Source organism: Chaetodon trifascialis, chromosome 7 (genome assembly GCF_039877785.1).
Source record: "Chaetodon trifascialis isolate fChaTrf1 chromosome 7, fChaTrf1.hap1, whole genome shotgun sequence".
Taxonomy (NCBI): domain Eukaryota; kingdom Metazoa; phylum Chordata; class Actinopteri; order Chaetodontiformes; family Chaetodontidae; genus Chaetodon; species Chaetodon trifascialis.
Window position 1 is genome coordinate 26,397,573 of NC_092062.1, and position 27,056 is coordinate 26,424,628.

Below are 27,056 nucleotides of genomic sequence, written 5' to 3' on the forward strand. Positions count from 1 at the left end.
TGCAGCTTGACCGAAGTGCGCTATCAGCTGCTGAAGTCTGGACAGACGAGCGGTGTGTGGACACTGATAGAGGGGAGAGAGAGGAGGGTGGAGGAGGCGGAGGACGGAGCTCCCTCGTCGTTGTCGTCGGTGACGGTGGTACAGATGGGCGCGACTCTCCTCAGCTGAGCCAGCGGTCACCCTGCCCGAATGCTGCCCGGATCCAGCTGAGCACGGTTGGATATCCCACATCCTCGCGAATGACACTCGGCTATCAGTAAGTGGATTTACAGCCGCCCTCGCTTCGCTTCCACTGTTTGCTTAATTTTATCTCCTCTTGTTAAATATCCAGGCCCTTCACATCACTCACTGACTCATAGTAGGAAGCAACGCGTCCGTCACTTTGCTGTGTTGCAACAGGAGTGTCAGCACGCACAAACTTTTACAGCGTCAGGCTTAATTCTCATCATCCAGCTCACATTGTGACAGCGGCTCTCACACAACTGCAGCACCACCCTACGGCTGCATTTATCGTGCAGAAAAGGAGCATTAGGTAAAAGGGTGTGACTTAGCTGCAACCTAGTTACAGCTGCATGTGTGTGTACACCTCAGTCATATGTGGTCAGAGCCAGTGAATAGCAGCCATTCAGATGCCTGCAGAGCCGTTGGTCAGAGCATGAACTGCTCTGTTTAGGACTTGTTTTCCCTCCAGGCCTCTTTTCCTCTCTCATGCAGGCTGCAAACTGGTTTATTAAGCGAGGATATAATGAGCAAAACTGCAAACAATGATAAGGGATTATGTAAGAGAAAGTGGCACAAATACTACAGAGCTGCAGGAGTCCAAGACAAAAGCACGATGGAAAGTTGGAGCGCCAGCACATTTTTATGTCACACTCGAGGCCGTTTAGCCTCTGCCCTTCCTTTCTACAGGGGGTCTACAGGGGTCTGATTCTGTGGATTTTCAGCTGCAGCAGCCAGCTGATAGTCACTCTGCATGTTTTGCTCGCAAAGTCCAAAAGAAACTGCAAAGCACACGTCGTACATCAGTATGTAAGGCACTACCTGCTCAGCTGCTGCGCTCACACACTCGTTTCATGCTGGTAGTTCAGGCGTGTAAAAGTTCACATTTCCATAGCGCTTATACAGTATCAGCCCCTGCATCTGCCTCCCTCCTACACCTCTCTTCCTGAAACAGTGTTTACGTGATGTCTATCTTCATGGCAATCCAAATACCAAAGGGGGGCAGAAGGAGGGCTTGCTATGCAAGTCCTGACCTGCTGTGGGGCACAATTAATGTGTTAAACAAATCACGCACGAAATGGCCTCCAAGCTGCACTGGAGTGCGTTCCTTTCATTTAAAATGCCTCGAATTTGTGCTCAAAGGTTGCTAAACTGTTTTTAAAGGCCAAACTGGGGCTGGTATGGTATGTTGTCCACTGTTGATCCTCAGCAGGCCCGGACTTCTCATAGTTACTTTTGTGACTACAAACAGGGACTCAGACACTGAAATTAAAGCGGCAATGCATTGATTGTGATATAATTTGCTCTATTTCGACTGTAATGTGATCATTAAGAGTTCAGTCTGTCCATGTTTTGTCTTACTACATGGCAAAGTTTACTGTAAGTTCACATTCAAAGAGCTTCACAAAAGGTATTCAGGAATAGCTTATTAGCTTCTCAAAACAACACTGAACAGAATGAGCACTCTGGATTTTGTCCTGCCTCAGTTACACTGAGAGCTCATGAGAAAAGGGATCTTTTAATGGCCGGTGTGAACAGGAAGAATAATTACAGCAAGCAAAACCTGTTTTAATATTTATACAGGCACCTGATTATTGTTTTAAGACAAGAGTGAGAAGCTGTGAACCCTTAAGACCAGATTTAAAAGAAACACAGACGGGCCATTTAAAAGGACATAAATAGTATTTAAGAAGAGTTCAAGAAAACAGAGGATAAAATGAGATATAATTGAATAAAGCAGAATAACCAAAATGAGAAAAATGAAGGTATGAATGAATCATAGAACATTAATAAAAGGAAGTGACGACCAGACAAGTTTTAAACCTCAGTTTTAAAGAACTGAAACTTGATGCAGACCCCCAGATTTCCGAGATTGTGTTTCAGATATGAAAAGAAACGGAGCTTCTCCTCGTTTGATGTCTCTGAGGACAGAAGAACCTGTCCCAGTCCACCTGAGAGGTCTGGACGGTTCGTAATGTACAGGGACAGCAGATCAGAGATCTGGTGAGTTAAAACACCAAACCGAGACCGTGACACACTTCTTTTTTTCTGTTCTTCCTGTCTGCGGCAGCTGGCGCCATGCTGCCCCGTAACATGCGAACAGGTGCTTATGACCTGCCGGGGGTGGAGTCGAGCGAGGTGCCTCTCATCGGCTACCGGCCCCTTCCGCCTGACAGCGGCACGCCGAGCAACCAATCAGGGAGGGGGAGAGGCAGCGATGAAGTGGAAACTTCACAGGTGAGTGTTTTTCTTTGGCCTCATTGAAACACATCCGTGATCTCGTCACTGGAGTGCGTTGCAGAGAGTGACATGAAGCTTTCTCGGTGCTGTTATTTCAGTCTCCTGCGACCTTTTTTATTAGTCTTTTCTTCTGAGAGGGGATTAGGAGAACTTTTTATTTGTCGTCTCCTCCAGCCGACACAGCTAACAGCATTTAGAGCATTCCTCTGTGAAACCGTACGTACAGGCTGCATTCGACCACCGGTTTCTGGAATCAACAGCAGATGCAGACGGCTAGTTTTCAGAAAGCCACGAGGGAGTAAAGTCATCGAGAATGAGGCAGAAAGATGGACAAATGAAGATGGTGTATGTGTGTTTTTACTGATTCCCCCAAATGCTGTTAGTTTCCTAGAGCTGAATAAATTCAAGAAGCTACATAGATGGAAATTAAACTCATTTTTAAAGGGAATATTGATACACAGACTCAAACCAGGGCAATAACATCGCAGCTCCACCTCAAAACCGTTCATCTAGTGAAGTGTTTTAGACGGCAATAGAAGCTGAAGTCATGACAGCTAACCTCCACAAGCTCATGTAGCTCAGTGCAATTCCTCATTCTGCATTCGTTTCTTCTTCCTTTCTGAAGAAATAAAGCGCGCTCTTGGGATTTACTGTTCATATTCTAAGACAAATCGGCATCCACTACAGCACTTGCTATTAGAAACTGAAAGCATCGTGATTTAAACAATATTTCCTTCAGCTGGCATGAAAATGTACCATCAGTCATTGGGACTTGGTGCGTATCCATAAACTTCCCAGAAGCTTTCTTCTAAAGTCACTTTTCTGAAGGTTTAGCAGTAGCTCAGCTCAGCTTCTCCACTGTTTGATCGATCCAGACTGAAATATGTCCACAACTATTGGACGCATATGTCATTAATTTTCTTTTCCTGATGCCCAGACGATAAATCTTAGCAACTTTGGTGATCCCCTGACCTTTCCTCTTGCGCCACCATGAGGTTGCAATATTCAGTGTTTCGTGATACATCTCAACAGCTGTTAGACCTATAATTTATGTCTCCTGCAGGATGAGTGGTGAAAACATTGGTGATACTTTCATGTTTCCTGTAGCACCAAAATTCGAACTGCCCCAATACTCGTTTACGAACTGCAAAACTAAGGAGGATCCCATCAGCCTCAGCTTTACTTTGTCTTTGTTGCTAATTAGCAAATGTTAGCATTCTGACATGCTAAACTAAGAGGCTGAACACGCTAAATACTATACATGCTTTGCATCAACATTGCCATTATGAGCATGTTAGCATGCTGATGTTAGCATTTAGCTCAAAGCACCACTGAGCCTCACAGGGCAGCTGGCATGGCTGCCGACTCTTGATCAACATACTTTCAGACATTTTTCTGCACTCCTGCACTTCTTTTATCGGGAAAACTTCTCAACTTGTGTGCAGCTCATCACTGAAATGCACTGACTCCACGCTGACATGTATGTGATACAGACTAAAGTTGAAGTAAAATTGAGGAAGTTAAAAGGTTCACGGCACAGGTAAAATTCCCACGACCTTTCACCTCTGTTAATGTTTAAAGACTTGATAGTGAGGTTCGTTGAGGCTTATCTGAATGTTTTCTGATGACTGCCGTCTGAACTGCACACACAGTCAGGGTGTTGTTTGGAGCACTTTTTTGACATTTCTTGCGCATGTGTTAAAAACCTTCGGACCACAGCACCAGATATATGCCAACAAACATTTGCCCTGAGTCATGGTGATGAACTGACCAACCCTCTTGCCTCCAGCACACATGACCTGCAAACGGCCCTCTGGTTTTACTTCACACCGGGCATCAAGAAACTCCTTGAAGCTAAAAAAAGAAGTTGCGCTGACTCTCTTTCCGAATGAGCAGACTTCCTCTGTGCTCCTGTCACATGGCGGCTGTTGGACCTTGCAGTAAATAATGCATGTGGCGGTTTGGCTGGTCGATGTGGTGTACACCTGCTCTCCCTATAAACAGTATCCAGTATCACAGGATGTCTCCAAGGACGGTCTGTCGAGTGGAATCCAATACAGCCACTTGCTCATTTTTTAATGAGGGAAACTTGAATGTGTGAGTCAGAACGCACGAAGTGGCAACCTCGAGTGAACAATGAAGCTTGTGGGTGAAAGAAACAAATTGTGTTTTCAAGTTCAGTTCATTGAGATAAAAAAATCACGGCTGAGACATTTTGGCATGGGAGCAGATAACAGATATTGATGAAGTGTTTTGCATTTTTGAGCTTATTTTCTTGCTGGGTTTTGCGTTTTTCTGGTGTCAGGGGACAACTGGCCGAACACAGATAATGGTTTCAAAGGACAGAAGGGCCTGCTGTATCATTTAAATGCGGAGGTAGCGGAGCAAATCAGACAATCTCTCCTGCAAATCATTCATTGTATGTTAAGCGGTTGTATGTATGAAACAAGACAGAAATAAGTGTGTCACCAATGAAAAAATAGAGCTAAAGCGAGGAGTTCAAACCCTGGCTCCTGTTTTGTCCATCCGACAAGCAGCTCTGATGGCGTATACTGGCGCCTCGAGCCAGGCTTTATCGCCCAGCATCAGTGATGCTAGTGTTCTTGTGGCTGAATGGGAGCAATACCTGCAGCCAGGGGCCAGCTGCATAAAAATAGACCTAGTCCTTGACTTATATATAGAATTAAGTCAGAGTCTTGACACTTAAATTTACCTTTTGCATAAAGCTTCCATATGAGGGACTGATGTAAGACTGACTTGGCGGATGCAACGGCGACAGTTAACGGCGGAAGATCAACACATTTACGTTGATTTTCCAGCTGTCAGTCATCACATCACCCATCTGACAGATCACCATACCCCCGATAGTTTGCATGAATTGTGAACTATCACAGTCCCACCTGGAAAAAAAACCTCCATGTTTTAAGTTTCATACTGTATCTCTTCCTCTGAACTGGGAGCCGTGTGGTGACGACAGCAGGCTGCTTCCCATCTGGGTGATGGACTCTGTCAGGTGGGGTAGGGCTAAAGGGGGGCCACCAGCAATCAATTCCTGTTCCTCCACGGTTTAGTTTACTGGGCACCAAGCTCCCAAAAAAGCATGTGGACTTGGACGAAGTCCAGCAGAATCCACCCTTCTCATTGGTTCTAACACACTGTTGCCACAAAGCTCTCGCCTCAGGCTGAACCAGGAGGAGAGGTGGCTAACTTTCCTATCTCAAACTTAAGTCAGTCTTAATGTTTATGCACAGATTTAATTAGGGTAGTTAATCTGAGAATTAAAGACCAGCCTGAGGACAAGTCTAGGCGGCTGGTCCCAGTTTCCAAAATCTTGTGGAAAGCCTGCTGATGGTCATAACAGCAAATTAACGCATAACATGTTGAACATGTTCAGGTGTCCACCTTCTTTGTTTGCTTGGCTAGTTAGCGACTGTATGTACCCACATGCAAGCTAATTCCTGTTATCTGGAAATCACTCACTAACATTGAACGAGGGGACTCAGGAGTCGGGTTAAGGAAAAGTTTACAAGCTGAAAAGTCAACTATTGCCTGCAAACTAACTTGCCGAACATCACAGACTGATGATATCTACAGAAACAGAGTAATCGTATCCACAGGGGGATTTTTTTTCCTTTAAGGGGAATGGAGGAGCTTTGACTCTGATGCCACAGAGTTTTACTTGAAAGAGAGCAGATAACGGGCACCGAGGGATCCACAGATGAAAGCGTGAGAAGAGGAGCGGAGAGAAAGATAGGAAGGAAGGGGTCGGGGTCGCCGACCACTCAAAAAACAATGCTTATCTTTAAATAAAGCTTCAGAAGATGTATTTATGACCCCCTGTTTGGTGGAGAGACTTGTGTAGGGTTGTAAATAAGGGCAGCAGCAGAGTGTGTATTTGTTCAGAGCCAAAGCTTTCGCACTGTGGAAGTCCAACTGCATGGATTTGTTTAAGGAAAAAGGTTGGAGCTGGTTGTTTTTTGAGCTCGGGGGGGTGAAAAGAGAGTCGGCTTCCTGCCTTTCGCCGTCCAATAGCTGACGTAGTTTTTCAGGACGAGGGGTTGACGCAGCCTGGGCTTGTGATGGAAGGAGAGGGGAAGAAAAATAGCTTCGCAACACGACAGCACGTCCTGCTTCCTGTGTTTGTCTCCACTTATTATGTACTTCCTGCATGCAGCTGGGGGTGGGGGGACTTTAAGAAAAAGGAGAGCTTCGGGCCCTGCATGATCCCATCATTCAAAAGCACATAAACAAGGTGCTCTATGGCAACAGTGATGGTACATAAGGAAAGAATCTGTGGTTTTGGTAAAACTTTGACATGCAATAACAGCTGCAGAGTCTTTTTTATGAACCGCAACCAAATCATGCCACCCACCACACTGCCCTGTAATCATGATGTTTATCCAGCAGCCTTTGAGGCAGCTGAACTCCAAATTACACACACCTACCAGGCTTTGAGAAGTGTCTCCACAGAAGAGGCCGGTTTCTCTGACCCAGATTCAGCCTGGTTTGAGAAAGCAAACCCAATTGATGCTCCACAGAATATGCTTTTATCTCCAGTATCTCAGTATACCAGCTCTGCTATATTACATACCATAGGGCTTCTATTTACGGTAGTTTTCTTTGCGTCTGTGATAAAGGCCCGCAGGGCCGCTGTGCTAAAGGCCAAACGAGTGACCAGAAAAGGAGCTTCCAATCACTTTCACTCTTCTGTGCTTTGGGGGAAATCACACTATCTTATATATAAGCAAGTTAAGACAGTTTTTGATAGATAACTATGAGTTCCTCTTGTGTTTGACTTCTGTGTCAGAGCCCAACATGCCTACTTTGTTTTAACAGAATTGTAATTTGGTGTTTTTCTTCTATCAGCACATCCTGAATATTTCATGAAGCCTCAACTAAGTGAAAATGTAAATAATGGATTGTATCAGTTACTTTCAATATGTACTCAAAATAAATAAATCTTTTACAAGTTGTGTCTAGCAGGGCCTAATGATAGGTGATGTCAGGCTTTCAGTCAGGGTAAATACAGTTTACTTTGTGTGTAGTCTGGCTTTTTTTGATGACTAACGCTCATTAGCAGACTTGACGCCACCAATTGTGCCAGTCCTGTTTGAATCACATTTTGCCTTTAACTTTAATGTTTTTCTGTTTGCCCTTAAGACCAAATTTTGCAGGTTCAGTAAGCATCTTTTCATCTGGAGGACTTGGCTTTAGGGGAAAATTATATTCTCTGTTAAATTAAAGTTACACCAATCAATATTTATTGTATTAGCAAAAGATTAAATTGGATTAAATGACACCATGGAGTGTGAGAGGTGTCGCTCGTATGAACAAATTAGGAGAAAATGCAGTTAATCTCAGCAATTTTAGCATCTTTTAGCTCATTGTTTTGGTTTTACAGCTCGCAGCTTTACAATTTTAGACGTCAACCCAAAAATAAAGCAAAAAGGAGGATCAATATTGGACTTACAGTAGTCAGGCAGACAGAAGCATAGTGAATGCTAATGCTAAAGCTAATGTGTCTTCTGCATATTTAAATAAGCAACTGTTTGCTAACACGTTAGCCCTTATTACTTCATGAGGTAAATGTGTTTCCAGCCTGTTGCACGGCAAAAAGAAATCAATGAATAGTGCTTTAATCATTGTCTGGGCTGTGTCTGAGCCCACACACTAATAAACTAACTGCCCTCCACACGTACGCACATCTGTGAAAGTCTCCACCTAGTTAACATGGCTTCACTCTGCGATGTCATTAGCTCCTTGAATAAACACAGCTTGCTTCCTGGTTTAGTGGCTGTCTGAACATTTATCACCTCTCATTACAAGACTACAAGCCTCTTACTGCTCAGACAGCGTGGCAGGCCTCTAAATGAAAATACAGTATGAGGGCTGGCCAACTTTTACCTGGTGTTAGATGTTCCAGTGGTTGTTTTGCTCTGTGTTGTATTAAACAGGATACTCGGTTAAACTGGTTTATCTGCATAGGAAGGTCATCTGCAAAGACAAAGAGAGCAGGAGAGGAGAGGCTGAAAGAGAGGGGGTATTGTTCTGGAAATAGCTTCGGGGCTTTGTCTCTCAGTGTGTGTGTGTGTGTGTGTGTGTGTGCAGGAAAGTGCCCGTGCATGTGTGTATTGATGAGGGTCTGCATTTGTGTGAGCAGAGCGTCTGTATGTGAGCGTTTCAAGCTTTTACTGTATGTGTGTCTGACTGTAAAATGTGACTCACTGGAAATGAGTGTTGTGCTATCACCCCCAACATATCTCTCTATGTTTGTGGTGTGTGTGTGTGTGTGTGTGTGTGTGTGTTTGTCTGTGTGTGTCTAATGGGTGTGCCCAGGTGATGCAGGCTCGCAGGGGCCGGACTTAGCTCCTGCTTCAGGTGTGTCTTTGTGATATAGAGCCACAAGACGCAGAGAGGCGAACAGTAAACACATAAACACACAGATCCAGGTCAACCGCCAGCGAAACGAGAGACGGTCAAGTGCAGAGAGAGAGAGAGAAAAGAGGGAACGACAGATGAGAGAAAGTGGAGAAAACAAAAATGCTATTCGTACTTTTATCCTGAAGATTTCCAGGAAGCTTGGGAGTTGCTACCTGTCTGGACTTGCTGAGCCAAAGGTAACTTGTGTGCTTTTCCTTTTTGTGTGTGTGTGTGTTTGGGCTGCTTTCATGGGAAAGATAGAATCGCAGGCGGATTTGCGTAGAAGTGAGCAGAGATAGCAGGTGGACTAACAGGTTTGATACATGTACTGTATAATTCAGTGCAGTTGGACCATTTTTGAATGCGAGGAGCGTCTGCTTTCAGTGTTGACCTTCGACCAAGTCAAGTCAAGGTAATTTGAAAGGGGCTAATAGAGGCTAACATGTGCTGATTACATCTAATTACACAATGGGTTGGACAGGAGGAATAGCAGAATTCGGGCACTTCTGCTGTCTGAATTAATGTGTTTCTTGGCTCATGTGCGCTCTTTAAATTTGCATATGAGAAAGATCACAAGTCAGTACATGCAAAATTAATGAAAATGCAAGACGGTCATTAGCTTTACTTTTTCAGAGGCTAATTAAGTGGCAAAAATTTAAGTGGATTGGGTGTTTTTGGTGTATTTGTTGTGTTTCCAAGGTGCGGCTCAGGCCTCTTGAAGACCAAAACTGTTGACTCACAAACAGTCTAAAATGGTGTGGAGATTTTGCCAGACAATCAGGGTGACCTCACACCGCGTTTTAGTCACACAGTTGGGGTTTTTTTTCTTTATCATGGAAAGTCACAGTTGTGAAACCGTCAGTGTGTCAGTGTGTTGTGTTATTGATCAGTGTGTCACTAAAATGCATCCGTGATCTGGATGTAAACAAAACGACGGCCTCACCCACCGACGACAAATCACAGCAGAAGGTCGTGACCTGCTGTCATCCTCGAATTAGCTGACAGCTCCTTTCCTGCAAGAACTCAGACTAATAGACAACAACTAGTTGTGAAATATTAATGTTCGTGATGCTTTTAGAGCTCAGCTTGCATCAGTGAAACATGTTGAGGAATGCTGATTTTTCATTTTTATCTCAAACTCTGCAGGTATGAATGTGGACATACTTCAAACTTATGTCAAACATGATTGTGGAGAGAGACTCAGACCCTTTGCCTAAGTGAAAGTAACAATGCCACAATGGAAAAATAATAATAAAACTCATTAAACTCCAAGAATACTGTTTTTTGTAAGGGGTTGCATGCCAAGTTGGGTATATTCTTTAACCAAATGTATTTTATATGGCTGTTGCATATTTATTTTAATGTGAAATCTCGCTGTCAGACAAATGTAGTGTGGCAAAAAGTACGATATTTGCCTCTGAAATGTAGTGAAGTTGAAGGTGTATAGAAAATGGAAATGCTCATTTATTAAACAACAGCACTTGAATTACTTAAATGTATGTTTAAAGGCACATTAAGATGTGTGTTTTATAATTTTAGTAAACATGACTGGGGCTGTAGGATCCTGCTAACAGCCCTGTGTGTCAATATGTTGAGGCTGATAAACTGGGCACTTGAGACGTTCTTACAAATTGATTATACTTGGCCGTAGGCAGTTTGACAATTTTAAGGCATCAAGAAGGCTCCATTTTAAACAACATCCAAGCATGTATGAGTGTATGTTATTAATTAGCATCATTTTCTGTTTACATGTGTTATCTGGGGTGTGGCTGGCACACCCGGTGCTGGATTATTTATCTAAAATTGTGTCATTATGTTTTATTGCAGTGCATCATTTATACTCTGATTAATAAAGATAAAGCCTGTTTGTCATGCCTGTGGATCAAAATTTGGGTAGATATAACATATGAAACATGAAAATATGAGTTAGTTCTGTGCAGGTCGTTATGGCTAGAGAGCTGAAAATGTGGAGGCTGCATAATATTTATTAGACTATTAAGTTAAATTTCAGGATCTTTGTTGCATCTTGTGCATACGGAGCCCCCAAAGTCCTGAAAGATGATGAGCTTAATAATAACGGTGATGCACGTGCGTCCATCTGCCAATTGAATTAGAGAGAGAGATGCAAAAATACAAAAATGTTTTGAAGTTTTGTCAATTTTTCATGGCTTAGCTTTACTGTCATTATACAACACAGGACTGTATAATGAAGCACTAAAGGAAGGAAAAACTATATGCATATATACACACTGCATATAAATACGTACAATATCAGTCTAATATCACAATAAAAGTACAAAATACTGGGTAGTAGTGGGAAAGGTAATGGTAATGTGCATAAGAAGACAAATTGCTGCATTCGTCTTCTTATGCACATTACCTTGTGAAGTGCGAGCGTATTGTGGGTACCTGTGGCTCATGGGTGGAGTGCCTGCTTTGTGTCGGGGCTGTCACCCCTCTCTCCCCCTCCCCTGCCTTTCCTGTCTCTCTCCAGCTGTCAGAGCAGAGCAGAAAAACCAAATCTTGAAATTTGTATTTTTGTACTTTCTGCATCATTGTCCCATGTGATTCATCACACGAAACCAGCTAAAAAAAGGAAAGTCGCTCTGTGGTCGAAGTGGACATGCAGTCTGTGATTTTGGGTCAGGATCAGTTTGAAACCACCGCCTCAGACTGTTCCACTGAATGATTATAGAGCACCATCAGGATGCCTTTTCTAATAAGACAAAAAAGTTCAAAGCTTCTGCATAAACGCCTGATTTGTTTGGTTCTCTTTTTCAGGCAGAGCCCTCGCCAATGAAGACTACCTGGTACTGTCCTCTGGATCTGGTAAGGCCAGCTGTGTTGCACAAGCAGGGGAAAATGTGCCTGTGAGTCAGTGCTAGTAGAAAATAGGGTAACTGTGTCAGGGACTTTACCCGAGGCTAAAACAGGATCGTTACAGCTCCATGTAGGATGTGAGAAATGAGTTCAAAGCAGCTGGATTTTGTGCCATTTTTTAAACACATACACAGATGCTGGCCGTCTCTTGTGGAACAGATTATATCTCAGTCATTTTAATGACAGCGTCTAATTATATGAGTTTGCTTAATGCAGTAAAAGGATGGCACGTCGAATCAGGATCAGCAGCAGAAACTTCTCTCTCCCTCAGTTTAAAGGATGATTTTCATGCTTTCTTTGCAACACATGAACGCTGTTTTAACCCGGTTTGTCTGCTCTACAGTCCACTGTGGTGGAGGAAGAGGAGGATGGAGTGATCTACACAGTGGTGGTCAAACAGCAGCATGGCGGCCCCAACAATCCAGTGGTAAGTCGTTCATGACTGACTGGACGCGCTGCTTGAGACCAGTGCCTCCTGTTTGTGCGTTAACTCCGTTTCTCTGCTGCTTTTCCTTCCTGTCTGCCTCCAGTCGTCAGTTTCTCGCTCGCAGTGTGTGAAAGCGGGGACGGAGGAGAAGCTGGTGCTCCACCTCCTCCACTCCTTTTCAATGGGAGACTCCTCCTTCATCACCATCTTCCTCTCCACCTACCGATCCTTCACCTCCACGAAGAGAGTGCTGGACATCCTCACCGACAGGTAGGAGAGGTTTTTGTTTGTAAGACAATCTGGTTTTCAGGCAGTGGTTTTTTGTTTTTTTTTTAAGACAGGGAAAAAAACAACAACAGGTTAAACGACTGGTATGTTAGCAGCTCCAGGTGCAATGATGCAGAGCAACCACAGCAGCTGTCAGTATGCTGTCTGGCTGGGTTTGCGCTGTGTGAAGTGATGAAATCTCAGGCTGATCCTGTCCTGTGGGAGTCCGGGTGGAGGAAGACAAGGAGTGAATTTTAGAGACTCTGGAGGAACAGATTTATAACTAAAGTGAGAGTTTAAAGTCACACCAGCAGCTCTGGGATAATTCTAACATGCTGATGTTTAGCAGGTTAATATTTGCTATATTCACCTTTTTAGTTTAGCCTGTTAGCATGCTAACAAATAAGCACTGAACACAAAGCACAGCAGAGGCTGCTGGGAATGCCATTAGCTTTGCAGGTATTTAAATTAGTGCTGTCAAAAATATCGCGTTATTAACGCGTTAAGGTAAATCGTTTTTTTCTTTATCGCAAGATTAACGCTCTTTGTGACCTAGTGAACTTGTAGTTTTTTATAAGCTGTGGCCTCTGCTAGTAACGTTACAAAAACTACAGGATCCGATTGTAAACCGGAAACAAAACAATAGGCACGCCTACGCACGTGTTTGGTCTCGTGTGCTCGCTAGCTGTCAAAGAGTAGGCTACCGGTTTGTGTGGATGTCAAGCACGAAACGCCGAAATGGATGCCAACAAGATTCTGAATGGAAAGTTTAGTTTCAAAAAGTTACCGGATGGGTCGACTGACAAGACCAAAGTTATCTGTGTGTATTGTCAGTATGAACTGAATTATCACCGCAGCACATCCAGTCTGAAATACCACTTGATGGCCAAACTCACGGTGAATGTGAATTCTCCGCCGCCTCCCTGTCAAAACCAGGCGACAATGGATGGCTTTCGACAGAGGCATATGGACGCTAGTATGTTCAAAGGAAACTTAAGGAAGTAAGGTTTAAGCCATGGTTTAACTGCACTATAGCCTGAGTCCTAGTTTACAATGATGTGCACTTTGTAACTTTATCTTGTATCACCCTGTTTTGATCCCTTAGAAAGGTTTGTTGAAGGGTCTTTTTTGTAACCAAGTATTTATTTTTTTTGTCATCTGTTTGTTGACAGTGTTAAATTGTGTGAGATTTGATTCATTCAAATGTGAATGACTGCTCAAAGTGAGAATGTTAGTGTGAAATAAAACACTACACGTTGTTGTTTTCAATAAAAAACATTTGCACAACGCAAGCCTATCCACTTTTCCATGTTGATAACGGTATTAAAATGATAATTAATGGGACATTTAGAATAGATAAAAATGTGCGATTAATTTGCGATTAATCGCGAGTTAACTGTGACATTCATGAGATTAATTGCGATTAAATATTTAGAGTTGAGTTGGGACAGATCATCACATGAATGTTGAACATTGTTGAGACAAAACCACAAATGTCAACCTCATGGTGGCGCTAGAGGACAAGTCAGAGGATCACCAAAGTCAGCAGGATTCGTCCTCCTGGAACCATGAATGTCTGGACAAAGTCATCCTGTAGATGTTGAGATATTTCAGTCCAGAGCAAAGCGGTGGACCGGCTCGCAGACACCACCATGTTTACAGCCACTCTGCTAGCGCGCTAAATGCTTAAGTGCAGTTAAATTGTTAGAATCGGCAAAAGTGATTGATCAGTTTACTGTGAGCCCAATTTCTCTTTTCACAAGACAAACAGGTGTTAGTGTTTGTCTTCAAGCTTCAAGCCGCACAATGCAAAAAGCATGCCTATTTAAAAATAACTGCAGCATAATTCAACAGAAAACTTGCTTTTGAAGGCTCTTGGCTCTGTTATTAAGTCCTTATTAAAAAATGGAGGCATTTGTATGAAACGCCTGTTTGGAAAGATTTTCCAAAGCAGCAACACAAAGGAGGGTCAGTTTAGTCTCCTGGCTGTGTTTACCTGTTAGCATCAGGACGACACCTCTCAAAAGCAATCCATAAATAAATCCATCACAAGGCATAGGTATTATTTATGAGACAGAAGACGCTCATATTTGAAGCTGAATGATATTTCTGTTTCTGCTTCACCAACTTTTTCCTGTTCTGTTAACAGATTGGAGAACCCGCCTGGGGACAGCGAGAGGAGCCAGACGAGACAATCTTTCAACAAGTGGGTTTTTGAAAACACTCTCCAACATCTCTGTGTACTTAAATATATGTGTGGAGCCGTGGGCCAGAACAACATCGACCAACACGATCACTGTTTAATTAGTTTTTCCTGACATGCAGATGTTGCCTATCGTTTGAACTCTTGAAAGGGTCCTTGGTGCTGCTGGCCCAGGCTTACCGTTAGGCTGTTATGAATAGCTTTTTTTTATAACCCAGCTTACATTCAGCTCCTGTTACAAGAGCGATCTTGATCCTTTGCTTCCACTCATTTATAGACTCATCTCTAAGCTGCTTTTCTCGTCTAAACCCCTTGAGAACGTGATTTCTTGGCAACTTTTTAGATGTGTCGGAAAATATCAATATATTCAATCAATTCCAATCTGCAATAGCTTGTTTATCCGCTTCTGGCAACCTACAACAGCTCAGGGTTTAAACCTGAAACCGATGCGAGTCCCACTATCACAACTCCTTTCACTGTCTCTGTGCGAAATCTGATGATTGATTTGAAAATTATTCTTTAAACCTATGAGGCATAAGTTTCATCCTGATGACCTGATGCACCTACAGGACACAGCACTTCTGTCTGGAGGTCACTGCTTAAAAACCAAAAGATTATCAGGATGTTGTGACCCAGAAAGTTTGGACCGACATTCCTTTAAGCCATGGAAATGCTGAATCAGTACGAAATTTAGGACGAACAGGTAGAATAAGTTCTTCCTTCTCCTCGTGCTTGCAGAGCGGTGTGCACAGTGTTCAGCACGTGGCTCTCCGAGTATCCTGAAGACTTTAAGAGTTTGGGGGAGCCCTCTCGCCTGCTGCGCCTGGCTCCCCTCCTCCCCCAGGACACCTCATCTGCAGCCGACCTCCGCGCTCGCCTCCTCAGGATAGCCGAGGAGCTGAGCGAGAAAGCCCTGCTCCCTGATGCCCATAAAGGTCTGTGTGTTTACTGGGATTTAAAAGACGCAGTTAAGGCTTCAATAGACGAGGTTTTGACGTAGACATGCGCTTGTATTTCGGGTCAGATACGTAAGAGTTAGCCAATCTATGAAGTGCTTTGAAAAGAAATTTAAATGCAGAATCAGAAAGGTATCCCAAGGTTGTTTTGCACAGGGTTTGACAAAGGATGAGAGTGGGTTGAGCTTCCCATACAGAGTGCTGGTGGCTTCAGGAGGACCAAAGAGACGTTTCAGTTTAGCATCAAGAAGTTTTGAGACATCCGGTCTTTCATGTCCTGTTGTCAGATAGAGGCTGCAATGACTGACGGCTGTGCAGGTGAAAGTGACGAACATTACACCTGCTAAACTTGTTAGCATGTTAGCCCTGTCATTGTGAGCTTGTTAGCATTAGCATTTAGCTCAAAGCACCGCTGTGTCGGTACAGCTTCAGATCTGTTAGCATTGACTCTTAATCTTGTTCCCTCTCATCCTCTAATCATGAGGTCACGAGTGAAGTCCTCATTATCACAAGATAAGGTTATTTTCTCATTACAAGGAGATATTTCATTTCCTGGGGTTTTCCTGACATAGCTGGATAACTTGGATAAGCCACCATTCTCTGGGCCAAAACAGTTTCATTATTAGACTGGACACAGCAGAGGATCAGAGAGAAACCGATCCCTGCAACTAAAGGATTGAAAAGATTTACAGCGCCTATAAACAAAGGTGTGTTTTATATTTCAGTTGCACAATTTTATTGAACAGCTTCATCCTTTGCAGATCAAACCAGTTTCCCCAGCTCTCCTCCTGACGCCTCCATGTTTGAAGCCACCAGCATCCTGGGATTCCCCGCAGCCCTCATTGCTGAGCAGCTCACCAAGATAGAGACAGTAAGTCCTTTTTGTGAGACTGAGCCTGTTTTTGATGGAGGCATGACGCAAATTTTGAGTTTGCATGCTTGCATTGCACGGTTTGATTAGTGATTTTTATGAGGCAGGCTGTTATTTAAAGATCTGTTTGCTGTCACCTATCAGGAGCTGTTTGTCCGCCTGGTCCCGTACCACTGCCTCGGGTCACTGTGGTCCCAGAGGGATAAGAAAGGGAGGGAAGACGTTTGTTGGTCCGTCCGGGCCACCATACGTCAGTTCAACAAGTTGGCCAATGCAGTTTTAGCATCCTGCCTTTGGCCGACGAAGCTGCGCACCCAGCAGAGAGCCCGGCTGCTGGAGAAATGGATCAGCGTGGCAGAGGTCAGTATGCAGACAATCAAAGGTCACAGCCGTAAAAACGCAGGATTTGATGCCATTTTAAGAAGTGAGGTGACACTGTTGGCTGAATGTCAGCTGGAGTTTGAAGTCTTCCAAACCCTTCAACTCTGCATTTTCCTACAATAAACCCCCATTAATCCCCTAACCATAATAATCCTATTCTGAGCTGTGATTCTGCACGTACCGTCACAAATTCACAGTCGGCCTGGTTTGTGCTGTGACATAATTTCACTTTAATCAATAGCTGAGAGCTGAACGCAGTAATGAGCCTTGATTTGTGGTTCTTTTCTGGACAGATCAAAATGATGCTCTGTCTAATTGAGTGGGTTTAGTGGTTAACCACTTCTGAAGAGACTGTTAAGATCAACATGTTTTTATGCTGGAAGTGGACTCACAGTTCCAGTACACCTTGAAGAAATGCAACAGAAACTCTGCATGAACAGTACGCACCAGGAATGTGCTGAGTCGAAAAATGTGATGTGCGACCTCGAGGCAAACAGTAAAGGATTGAATGTCTGTGTTATACAAGAGAAATGTAAATGAATTGTGTAAAAGTGGTTATTATGCACAACAATCGGCTTCTTTTAAAATACTGAGGAGCTCAAAGCAACAACGGGATCAAACGCACACACATAAACATATCCTGTCCTTGGTTCTTATGGTCACATGAGGAGTTTTATTCCTTTCAAAGCTTCTTTATCTGTGAATAAAATGCAGCTTCTCTCCGGTATTCCTGTACGAAGCTGCTTTTGGCAAAGTCAGGTATCACTGGTTTGCTGCCAAACTGCCGTCCTAAGCTCATCCCAGGTTTCTTCTGGGACAAACCTCTTCAGCCGTATGCATTATTCAGCACCTCAGGCCGACGCTGTAACTTAATACGAGCCAGATCCACCCCCACAGGTGTTCTCAGTTACAGTATGCCTATGTGTGTGCATGCAAATCTGTGTGTGTGCCTTCAACAGGAGTGCCGAGCCAGGAAGAACTTCTCCTCGCTGTACGCCATCGTGTCGGCCCTGCAGAGTAACCCCATCCACCGGCTGAGGAAGACGTGGCAGGACACTGACAGGTCCGCAGCTCTCAGTTTAAACAAGGAATTAAGATTTTAAAAATGTGTGAGGACTTCACTGTCTTTGGCACAGAGATCAGAACAATGAAATTCTTAGTTTCCTGTCCTTTCTGATAGTCTTCCATGAAACGGTCACGATGTAATAATAAATGACGTAAAGCAATTAGACAAGTTTGCATGCAAGTAAGAAGAAGACCAGTTGAAAAGTTAACTGGAAAATAGCAGCAAATATTTTGTACAGTACAATGGGATGTGCAGTACTGTCGGTATTGTGGTATTAAGTGATTGAGCCTTTTATTGACCTCTGCTGGTGACCGTAGAATTGCAGCCAAGCCACTTTAGGACTCCTGCACAGATTTCAAAATAAAATATCTCTCTCATGGTGTCATAACTTGCTTGAGGTAATAATGACTGTGCTCGTTTGCATGCCGACTTTAAATGGCATTTTTGATGTTGTAAATTTCACTTGTGCTTTTCCATGTGGTCCAACATGCAGTGAGGGGGCTAATGCTATATGCTACACCTCAAATTCTGGTCAATTACTGTGAACAAACAGGTGGAAATCTGCATTATGTGTGCTTTTGGACTGTTGATTAGACAAAACGAGACATTTGAAAGCATCATTTTAGACTGAACAATTAATCAGTTAATCATATTACCTAAAAGAAAATGTAAAAAGAAATACAGTAAAGTCATTTTTAGATGGATCGAAACAAATTATATATTTGATCATGTGTTCAAAAATGTTTAAAACAGCTCCTCTTCATAAAGTATCATATTAGCTGAAGACAATTAATACGGATAAAGGACAAGGAGGACAGTTTCTTCATAGCCTCAAACAGCCTTACAGGAAAACGGTGTTACCTTCAGGGCAATTTATTTATTAAATGCCAAGGCAACCTTGTAAATAAATCTAAAGTCAGCCCCATAAAGAAGCAGAAGTGAAATGTCTTTCCTTAATCTAAAACTAGAAAATGCCACTTCAGCAGTATCGAGCCATCCTCAGTCACGGCATCGTCTGACTCAGCAGTATTCTCTTAATGATATTAAACATTTGGTGTTTGGTGTTAAACAACACTCAGTTTTTTTCCATTATTCTCTCAAACACTTGGTGCTTTTGACTTTGCGTTATCTTCAAATTCGGCTTGTACAAAGTACCTTCGTTACGTTTGACTACGAAATCTAAATGTTCATTAACTGAGTGTTTCGGTCATTTGACAGGGAGGCGGTGAGGAGATACGAGGAGCTGTCAGAAATATTCTCAGACAAAGACAACTACTCACAAAGCAGAGGACTCCTGAAGGAGGTAAGTTCCTGTGAAGACTAAATACAGAGTGACAAAGGAAAATGTCATCTACAGCACATTTTCAAAATTAAAAACAGGAAATCTGGCTTTGAATGAGCCGGCTCAGTGGGTGGGTCGCGTCACGGCGTTCAACCAGTTTCATTTAAAGTGAAAGCTTTGAGTCTGAATAATGAGTTTTGTCATTTGATCCCTTGCGTGTGTGTTAATGACAGAACTGAGTGGATGCTTCGGGCTGCAGGAGCGGCTTCTTGTGCTGGAAAGCCGCCGGTTTGAACTCGCAGGGTTGTAGTGTTTAAGTGCAGTTTTGTTCTGGAGTCACTTTTCAACAACTCTTCTCTGATGCCTTCAACTTGTTTCAGGCCTATTTTTGCTCACATCTGTGTTGTTCTTGGTTGCTGTTGGATGCTTTTACTGCTTATCTTTTTTAACCGCCTCGCTAAAAAAATCCTCAAAGGCACTTTTTTTGTCTAACTTTCTCTCAGCCACTACAAACACTGAGTTTATGCCTGTGTGTACGATAAGTAACTGTGCACTGTGGAAGCATTAACTCCTGAAGCTTTAGAGCTACATTCAGAAAGACATTGAAAGTCTTGGTTTGGAATATAATTACCTCTGTTTGACTCCATGTCGGCACAGTTTTGGACATGATTTTAGAAATTACTGTTTAATATTTAAGGTAATCCATGTGGGAAAACAGAAAGTCAAATACTCTCCAATATCTTTAATAAACATCAGGAGAATTAAGCAGACTTCAGTCTACAGCCACACGAGCAGCTCTGTGAGGCTGTGTGATTATAGGCATTGAGCTAAATGCTAATACCAGCATGCTAACATGCTCGCAATGACAGTGCCACTATGTTAACCATCGTTGCTTAGTGTATAATCAAGCTAATGCTTGCTAATTAGCACAAAATATTATAGAGATGCCAAAGAAATAAATATGACTTTACCTCTAGATTAGCGTGTTAGTATGCTAACACTTCCTAATTAGCACTAAACACAAAGCACAGCTGAGGCTGCTGGGAAGGTCATTAGTTTTGTGGGTATTGTGGGTTTCAACAGTTCATCCTCTGGGAACCGTGAACGCCTGGGCAAAAATTTCCTCTGAATCCACCCAATAGCTGTCAAGATATTTCAGTGTGGGCTGACCAACGTTGCTATCCCTGAAGCCGTGCAGCTAACATGGCTAAAAACAACAGTGCTCGCCTACGGTGACGTCTGTTAAGCCTCTAACTGCAGCTTTGAAAAGCCATGTGACTCTTCTGCGCTTTGACTGATATCTCACATCCCGGTGACGAGCGTCGCATGCTTGAACAGCAATATGAGAGATTTATTAATGTGTCTGTCAAGTGCCACTACTGGACCACATTTGGTAAATTGCACAGACTGAAGTCGAGCCTTATCCTCAGCTGCAAACAACATTCAGTGGTAGAGATTTATGACTGCTTTTAAGACCAGAAACCAGCCTAATCTGGTTGAGTAGAACTGCCCTTATTCTGTCAACACTTTCACGTCGACGTGAGACACCCATCTGAAGACGTGCATTATATTTAGTTTGCACAGTGTCAGAGTTGGGGAAGTTGGCAGGATTAGCTGTGTTTTGATTCGCTGTTATGGTGCAGTGCAGGCATCAATACCTTTGCATTAACTGCGATTTTACCCATGATACCCCCAAAGGAGTTCATCCAAACATTTGCTTTCATTTTGAGCTTCACTCTGAGCTTTGATTCCAGAAAAACACCATCGCCTTCTGTTGCCCTTTGATTTTTTTCAGCAGTTACTTGCTTCCCTTCATCTCTCAGCTTGTCTAAAAATGACTACGACTAGCAGACACAGTGTAAGATGAATGATTCAGACTAATAAAAGACTTACTAAAAGTTTGGGGAAAGAAATTATTCACAACATTTTTTGGCTAACGTCAAGCTGTCATGATAGATCTCTAGACGGATCAGTGTCACCTCACAACTCCGATTCCAAAAAAGTTGAGGACCTGTGACGTAAATAAAAACAGGAAGCAATCGTTAACAAACTAACTCTGTTTACCGACAAGTGTTCCTGAGTCCATGCGGTGATCTCCTTTATCCAATCATGTGTTCACAAAGTGGTGAACCTCGCTTCATCCTCGCCTGTGAGCGACTTTCATACCCAATCATGACACTCTCACCTGTTACCAATGAACCTGTTTACCTGTTCCAAACAGACCAGCAGCACCAGAACAGCTACAATATGGACACAACAGAAAACAGTTGTTTCCAAAGTCAGTGAACTTGAATCTGAGAATTTCGTTGCTTTCCTCTTGCAGGAGGGCACATCAAAGTTCGCCAACCTTGACAGCAGGCTCAACAACAAACACCTTAATAAGGTAAGTTGAGTGAAAACGAAGGCTGGCAGCTTTCAGGGAGGCAGGCTTGTTTGTGGAAGGTCGCTGGGTTGAACATTTAGGTTTGGGAAAACTCACTCCCTCCTCAAATGAAGCCAAAGACTGCTGTACAGTACAGTCACATGCACAGTTTAAATTTTGTAAATTCCTCTCACTGGGGTGTTAAATCATCTGGGGTCACCAAGACGTTTCAGATTTCAGCTCCAGCCACAGAGGAGCAACTTGAAAGGGCCTCAACATTTGTTACTCAGGCAAAACCTCAGATCTTCAATCACATTAAAAAAGAACAATTTTCACGAACTTTATAGCTCACGTCTGGTGTGCATACCAATCATTTTAGCCTGAGGGGTTGTACACCCCCACAGGCCTTTATGGGAGACCTTGGTAGATTCAGGAATGATGTAAGACTCTGCAAAAGTGTCATTAGACTTGTGAAAGTTAGGGGACAAAATGCGGTATAACATCTTCAGAAAAAGGATCTGTGGTTGAACTTGGATTCAGGTGTATTTTACAGGCTTGTGAATCTTATCTTATTGCATACACAGTGTATGTTCTGTGACATAAAAAGACAATAAAGGTCTCGGTCACACGCGTGAGTCAAAGCTGAAAACACTCAGGTATAACTGATAAAAAGCTCAGTGGTTTTGCTGAGGGTTTGATAATGGATTTCAAACTCAAAGCACTTGAAAAACAGCGTTTTCCTCCATTCAAACATGACTCTGATGTCACTTTTGCTAAGCGGGGGGGTGTTTCGGCGGTTTGATGGAGGGTTGTAAGGGGGCTCGACCGGCGTGCAGCGGCGAAGTGGAACAGAGCGGCTGTCGTGTGTGCCTGTGTGATGTGCTGAATCCTGAGCCATCGTTTGAAAAATAGCTGCAGGCGGCTGCTCTGAAATCCCTCGCTGTGTGGGCGCTTTATGGTGTGAATAGAAACCTCTGGGGGACGGATGAAACACTTTTTTTTCTCTTCTTACAGTCAAACGCCCAGGGCACCGTGCCCTACCTGGGTATCTTCCTCACAGACCTCACCATGCTGGACACAGCGGTCAAAGACAGGCTGGATGTAAGTCTATCTCATGTCTATCAAGGCCAACGCTGGTCACAACCCCTGGAAGTTGCTCAGTATTTTACAATTACCAAACCGACGTAACACATCCTGTCCCTCCCTTCGCAGAACGGCTACATCAACTTTGACAAAAGGAGAAGGGTGAGTGTTGTAATGTGCATCAGTGTGTGAGATAAGATGTCAAAAGGTGAACAATCTGCTTGCATGCGGCTGATGCTCTGATACCGTGCACTCAGCTTCTGTTTCTGCAGCGCTGACATAACAAGCGAGCAGTCAGGTGTGCTTAAGTTAGAGCCGCAGCGCTCTGACAAAAATCCTGTTAGAGAGAAGAACTGAACAAAGTAAGAGCTATACAAAGAGGAGAGATATGTGGGATAATTTTTGGGGGGATAAGAGCATATTAAAGCGAGCAGAGGTAACTTAATATCTGAGGCAGGAAATGATTAAGTGGAGGGCGCTGTGAGGTGCAAGATGAGGGAGGGAAAAAAGAGCTGGCACAGTAATACTAGATCAGCCAACATGGGCGCTTTTTTTCCTTCTGAAACTTTGTGGTGATATGTCTCTTTGTTAACAGGAATTTGAGGTTTTAGCTCAAATCCGGCTCCTGCAGTCTTCCTGCAAAAACTGTGTTTTCACCACTGACGAGGCTTTCGTGCAGTGGTATCAGAGTGTGCCGACACTAAGAGAGGAGGAAAGGTAAATATCTATCCGTTCGGTTCAGGTGTTTAAACAGATGTCTTGATGGTCCAGTGTGGAAAATTTAGATGGATCTTTTGGCACAATATGGCAGAAATGGGGCACACCTGACACCGGTTCTTGGCCCTGTAACCTGTTTTCATTACCTTAGAATGAGCTCTGTAGTGGTCCTCTTCCACGGAGTCTGCCATGTTGCACCACGTTTCCACAGTAGCCCAGAAGGGACAAACCAAACACTGACTCTAGAGAGCACCTCTTGTATGTTTAGCAGCCCCCCGAAGGGGAGCTTGAGGCAAGGGGTCTTCACTTGGTTGCAATCTGCAACATCCCCACTAGATGCCACTAAATCCTGCACACTGGACCTTTAAATGCATTATATACAGTAACTAACAATTATTGCTGTTATGGAAAAAGTATTCTTCGAATTTAAATTGATTTTTGTTGGATGATCTATTTCAGCTACAGACTGTCCAATGAAATTGAAGCACCTGGTGACCCGAGCCCCCGTGGCCTTACTCCAACGGTCATCATCACACAGTGCCCAGAGTAAGACAGACAGTGAAACTGGTTCCTGAGTATAGGAAGGAATAAGTCAGCATGTCTCAGCTTTGACCATCCTTTTTTCTCCCTCAAGTCCCCTGATCTTACAGAACTGTATAACTAAAATGATTATTGGTGTGTTGACAGCCTGAGTACCTCCCGGACCAGCCTGGCTGGTGACAGCGACAGCCTCTTTGACTTCCCCTCCCCTGTCAATAATCTGCTGTCAAAGCTCACAAAGGTAATACATTATTACATGTAGTTTTAGGCCAACTTTGCATTTATTTAGCAGGATTCACAGACGCTGCATCCTGTACTTGAATATTATGCCAGAAAAACAGTCACATCCTTGGAAACCATTATCATCGTTCTTTTTTCCTATCGCAGCATATGAGATCTCCATCTGTGTCCTGCCTGGATGTTGACACGTCTCCTCCGAGCAACGACTCCACCCCCGCCACGTTGACTCCATCCACTCCCACAAAATCACACCGCCGATCAGCCTCCTGCGGCAACAACCCCACCAATAACATCCAAGGTTCGGGGCCCGACATGCGAATCATCCGGATACGGATGGACCTGCAGGATGGAAACCTGTACCGGAGCATACTGGTACTGATTCAAACCACTTGAATCCAATTTAGAGCAGCAGTGAGAGGGTAGAAAACGCTCTGTCCCAAATTATCTGCGACATGCTGCAGCCTCTCCTCTCATCAGCAAGGATCCCATAATGATAGTCATCAGGATGGGCTCCTCAGGATAGAGGGGACGCAGGATGTCATCAGTGCAAATCAAGCTGTCCTACTGTCATTGTTATTCTCTTCTCTGCCCTCAGGTTACGAGCAATGACAAGACCCCCACTGTGATCAGCTCTGCCTTAGAAAAGCACAATCAGGACCCCAAACAGGCATCCAGATATGAGCTGATCCAACTTCTGCCTGAAGGAAAAGGTAAAGACGGGTTCCAGTGCAGCAAAAGGGGGACAAAACGGAGATCATCTTGAGGTTTTTACGAATGCTTTTCAGCTGTATGTTTAACTTCAGGTTTTTAGAGCAGCACGAGCTTCTTTTGATGCTCATTACTTCGTGTTTTGACCCTGAACAGTCATTGTCAGCAGAATATTTGAAAACGTTTGTTACAGATTTGGTCTCTCTTCTTCCCTTCTCACGCAGAACTGGTCATCCCTGCAACAGGAAACGTCTTCTATGCCATGACGTCATCCAGCGTTGACTTCCTGTTGAGAAGGAAAGGCGGACTCACTCCTCTGGGCTCGCAGCCGATCAGCACCGAGACGAGCGCCACCTTCCCCCGGATCAAGGCCAAGGGGAGGAGGCTGGTCAGGACTCTGTTTTGACACCAGGTTTTCCTCGACCCGACGGCGTCCACAGTGACGGGTTTTTGTCGCAGTCCTGGCATGCGAGCTCTCACAGACAGTAAATAAGGCCTTTTCTGTGCAAAACAAAAATCTGCATATGCCTTTCTCCCATGCTCCTGCAAAGCTTGCAAAGCACCAAGACTCCCTTGTGTTTTAATCAACAGCTCTGTAGCAGGTTTTGTCAAACATTTCAGACCTCCAGCTGCCTTGCTGTGTTCACCAGAGCCATCTGCTGCTGAAGAACAGTGGCACTTTTCCTCTTTTCCAAACAGTATGCATTACTAATTCACACCTAAAGGAGGAGCAGTGGAAGCCTTTAACTGCCTGTTTTCTGGTGCTGGCTCTAGAGTCCCAGTCAGGTAGCACTTGATGCATTTTTTTTTTCATTCCAGCTCAGTGAATAGGATCCGTTTTAATTGCCTACATCCACCAGGAAATCCCTTGCTGTTGTGCGCCTCAGTCCTGAGTAACGTTTCCAAATGTAAAAAGAAGATTCAGTTGGTCAGAACCTCAAAGATGCGAGGATGAAGGATTTGGGACATTGTTTTTTGGAAGAAGTATAATGAAATCTGAAAAAGTCTGGTTCAGGTAAACAGCGCACACACGTGAGGAAGACCAAAATATACAGTGCAAGTGCATCACTGTAGCAAAACACTGGAGACATATACATATTTTGTATATATTTATATATTTGTATGTCTGTATGATGTCAACATTGTGTTTACACTGGCAAGGAGCTCTAGGTGCATGTGTCTGAACTGTAATTCATCAATGAAAAATGCATCAAATAGCTGCAGGAGTTCCAGTGTAAACAGGCCGGTGTGTGTGTGCACACTGCGAGAGTCATTATTCCAGTTCTGACTCAAACTTACAGCTGCATTAATCACTATTTTTATATTAACAAGGAATTAAGTTACCATTCATATTGTGAAAGGGGCTGTTTCTAGCAACTAACCTGGACAGAAAGATCAACACTGCAGCTCAGTGGATCTTTTTGGCCAGTTTTTATTTCATTTGTTTGGGTTTCAGGGTCCTGGAAATTGACTGCATGGTTCATCCTCACAGCTGTTATCAAGCCGTTTCCAACTGCAGCTGTCAGATAAACCCTCAGTGTGCTACCTGCCCAGCCAGCACACACGGCAAGCCACTAGCTGGTGGAGAAAAAAAAACACGTGGCTTTGTTTCAGTCTATCTCTGTAGCCCCAAAACCACGAGGTTTAAGGTTTTCCAGGTCTGAACTTTTCAACAGAGCATAAGCTAAACTTCTTTTATGCAGATTTCTACGAATCAGCGACAACTTCACTGCTGTTTACTTCCAGTCCAAGGCCTCGGCTCCAATCCCATGTTATGAATTAACATGTTAACTTCAGTGTAGGTTTACACCACCTCTTTGAAAAATGTCTGGACTTTGACGAACTTGTGACCTCTGGTTGTACGCGCTCAGCGCCGGTGAGGCCTCCCGATTGGCTGAGGCAGAAGCACAGCGGGACCAGGGAGAGGATTCTTCAGACGACGTGTGCTAGCTTGATGCTATGTTACTGATTGTTTTAGTGCCTTTCTCCACAGGATGCCCATCTTCCCCATGTTTGCATTAGAATGTATCCAGTACACACAGAGGCAGTGCTGTTACCTCCAGTGCTGCGTAGCCTCACATCAAAGCTATTTATGCACTACATACAGGATGTCCTATTTTTGTGGTAATAAATTTACTTTTATATGAATTTCACTGCTCTTGACTGATGTGCTGTTCCATATTCCACGTTGAG

At 43.6% G+C, this 27,056-nt stretch overlaps 1 protein-coding gene across 2 annotated transcripts; it reads left to right on the forward strand.

Annotated features, from left to right (window-relative positions):
* rgl2 (ral guanine nucleotide dissociation stimulator-like 2) lies at positions 1–27,009 on the forward strand. 2 transcript variants are annotated; one of them, XM_070967460.1, is made up of 20 exons: positions 1–256; positions 2,291–2,457; positions 11,662–11,709; positions 12,104–12,187; positions 12,291–12,457; positions 14,604–14,660; positions 15,396–15,592; positions 16,375–16,484; positions 16,629–16,844; positions 17,825–17,928; positions 19,150–19,234; positions 21,537–21,596; positions 22,590–22,676; positions 22,788–22,820; positions 23,254–23,375; positions 23,835–23,921; positions 24,063–24,156; positions 24,303–24,527; positions 24,751–24,865; positions 25,088–27,009. In XM_070967460.1, the coding sequence occupies exons 2-20, from the start codon at positions 2,299–2,301 to the stop codon at positions 25,267–25,269; spliced, it is 2,232 nt and encodes a 743-aa protein (XP_070823561.1). In that variant the 5' UTR covers positions 1–256; positions 2,291–2,298; the 3' UTR covers positions 25,270–27,009. The 2 variants fall into 2 exon arrangements, with proteins under 2 accessions (XP_070823561.1, XP_070823563.1); XM_070967462.1 differs by lacking the exons at positions 1–256; positions 2,291–2,457 and adding an exon at positions 8,884–9,077.
* Positions 27,010–27,056: the final 47 nt, after the last annotated feature.

Coding starts and splice junctions, on each gene's coding strand:
- rgl2 (XM_070967460.1), top strand. CDS start 2,299: ATGCTGCCCCGTAACATGCGAACAGGTGCTTATGACCTGCCGGGGGTG. Junction 16,485..16,628: donor AGCTCACCAAGATAGAGACA/GTAAGTCCTTTT, acceptor GTCACCTATCAG/GAGCTGTTTGTCCGCCTGGT. Junction 23,922..24,062: donor ATCATCACACAGTGCCCAGA/GTAAGACAGACA, acceptor GTGTGTTGACAG/CCTGAGTACCTCCCGGACCA.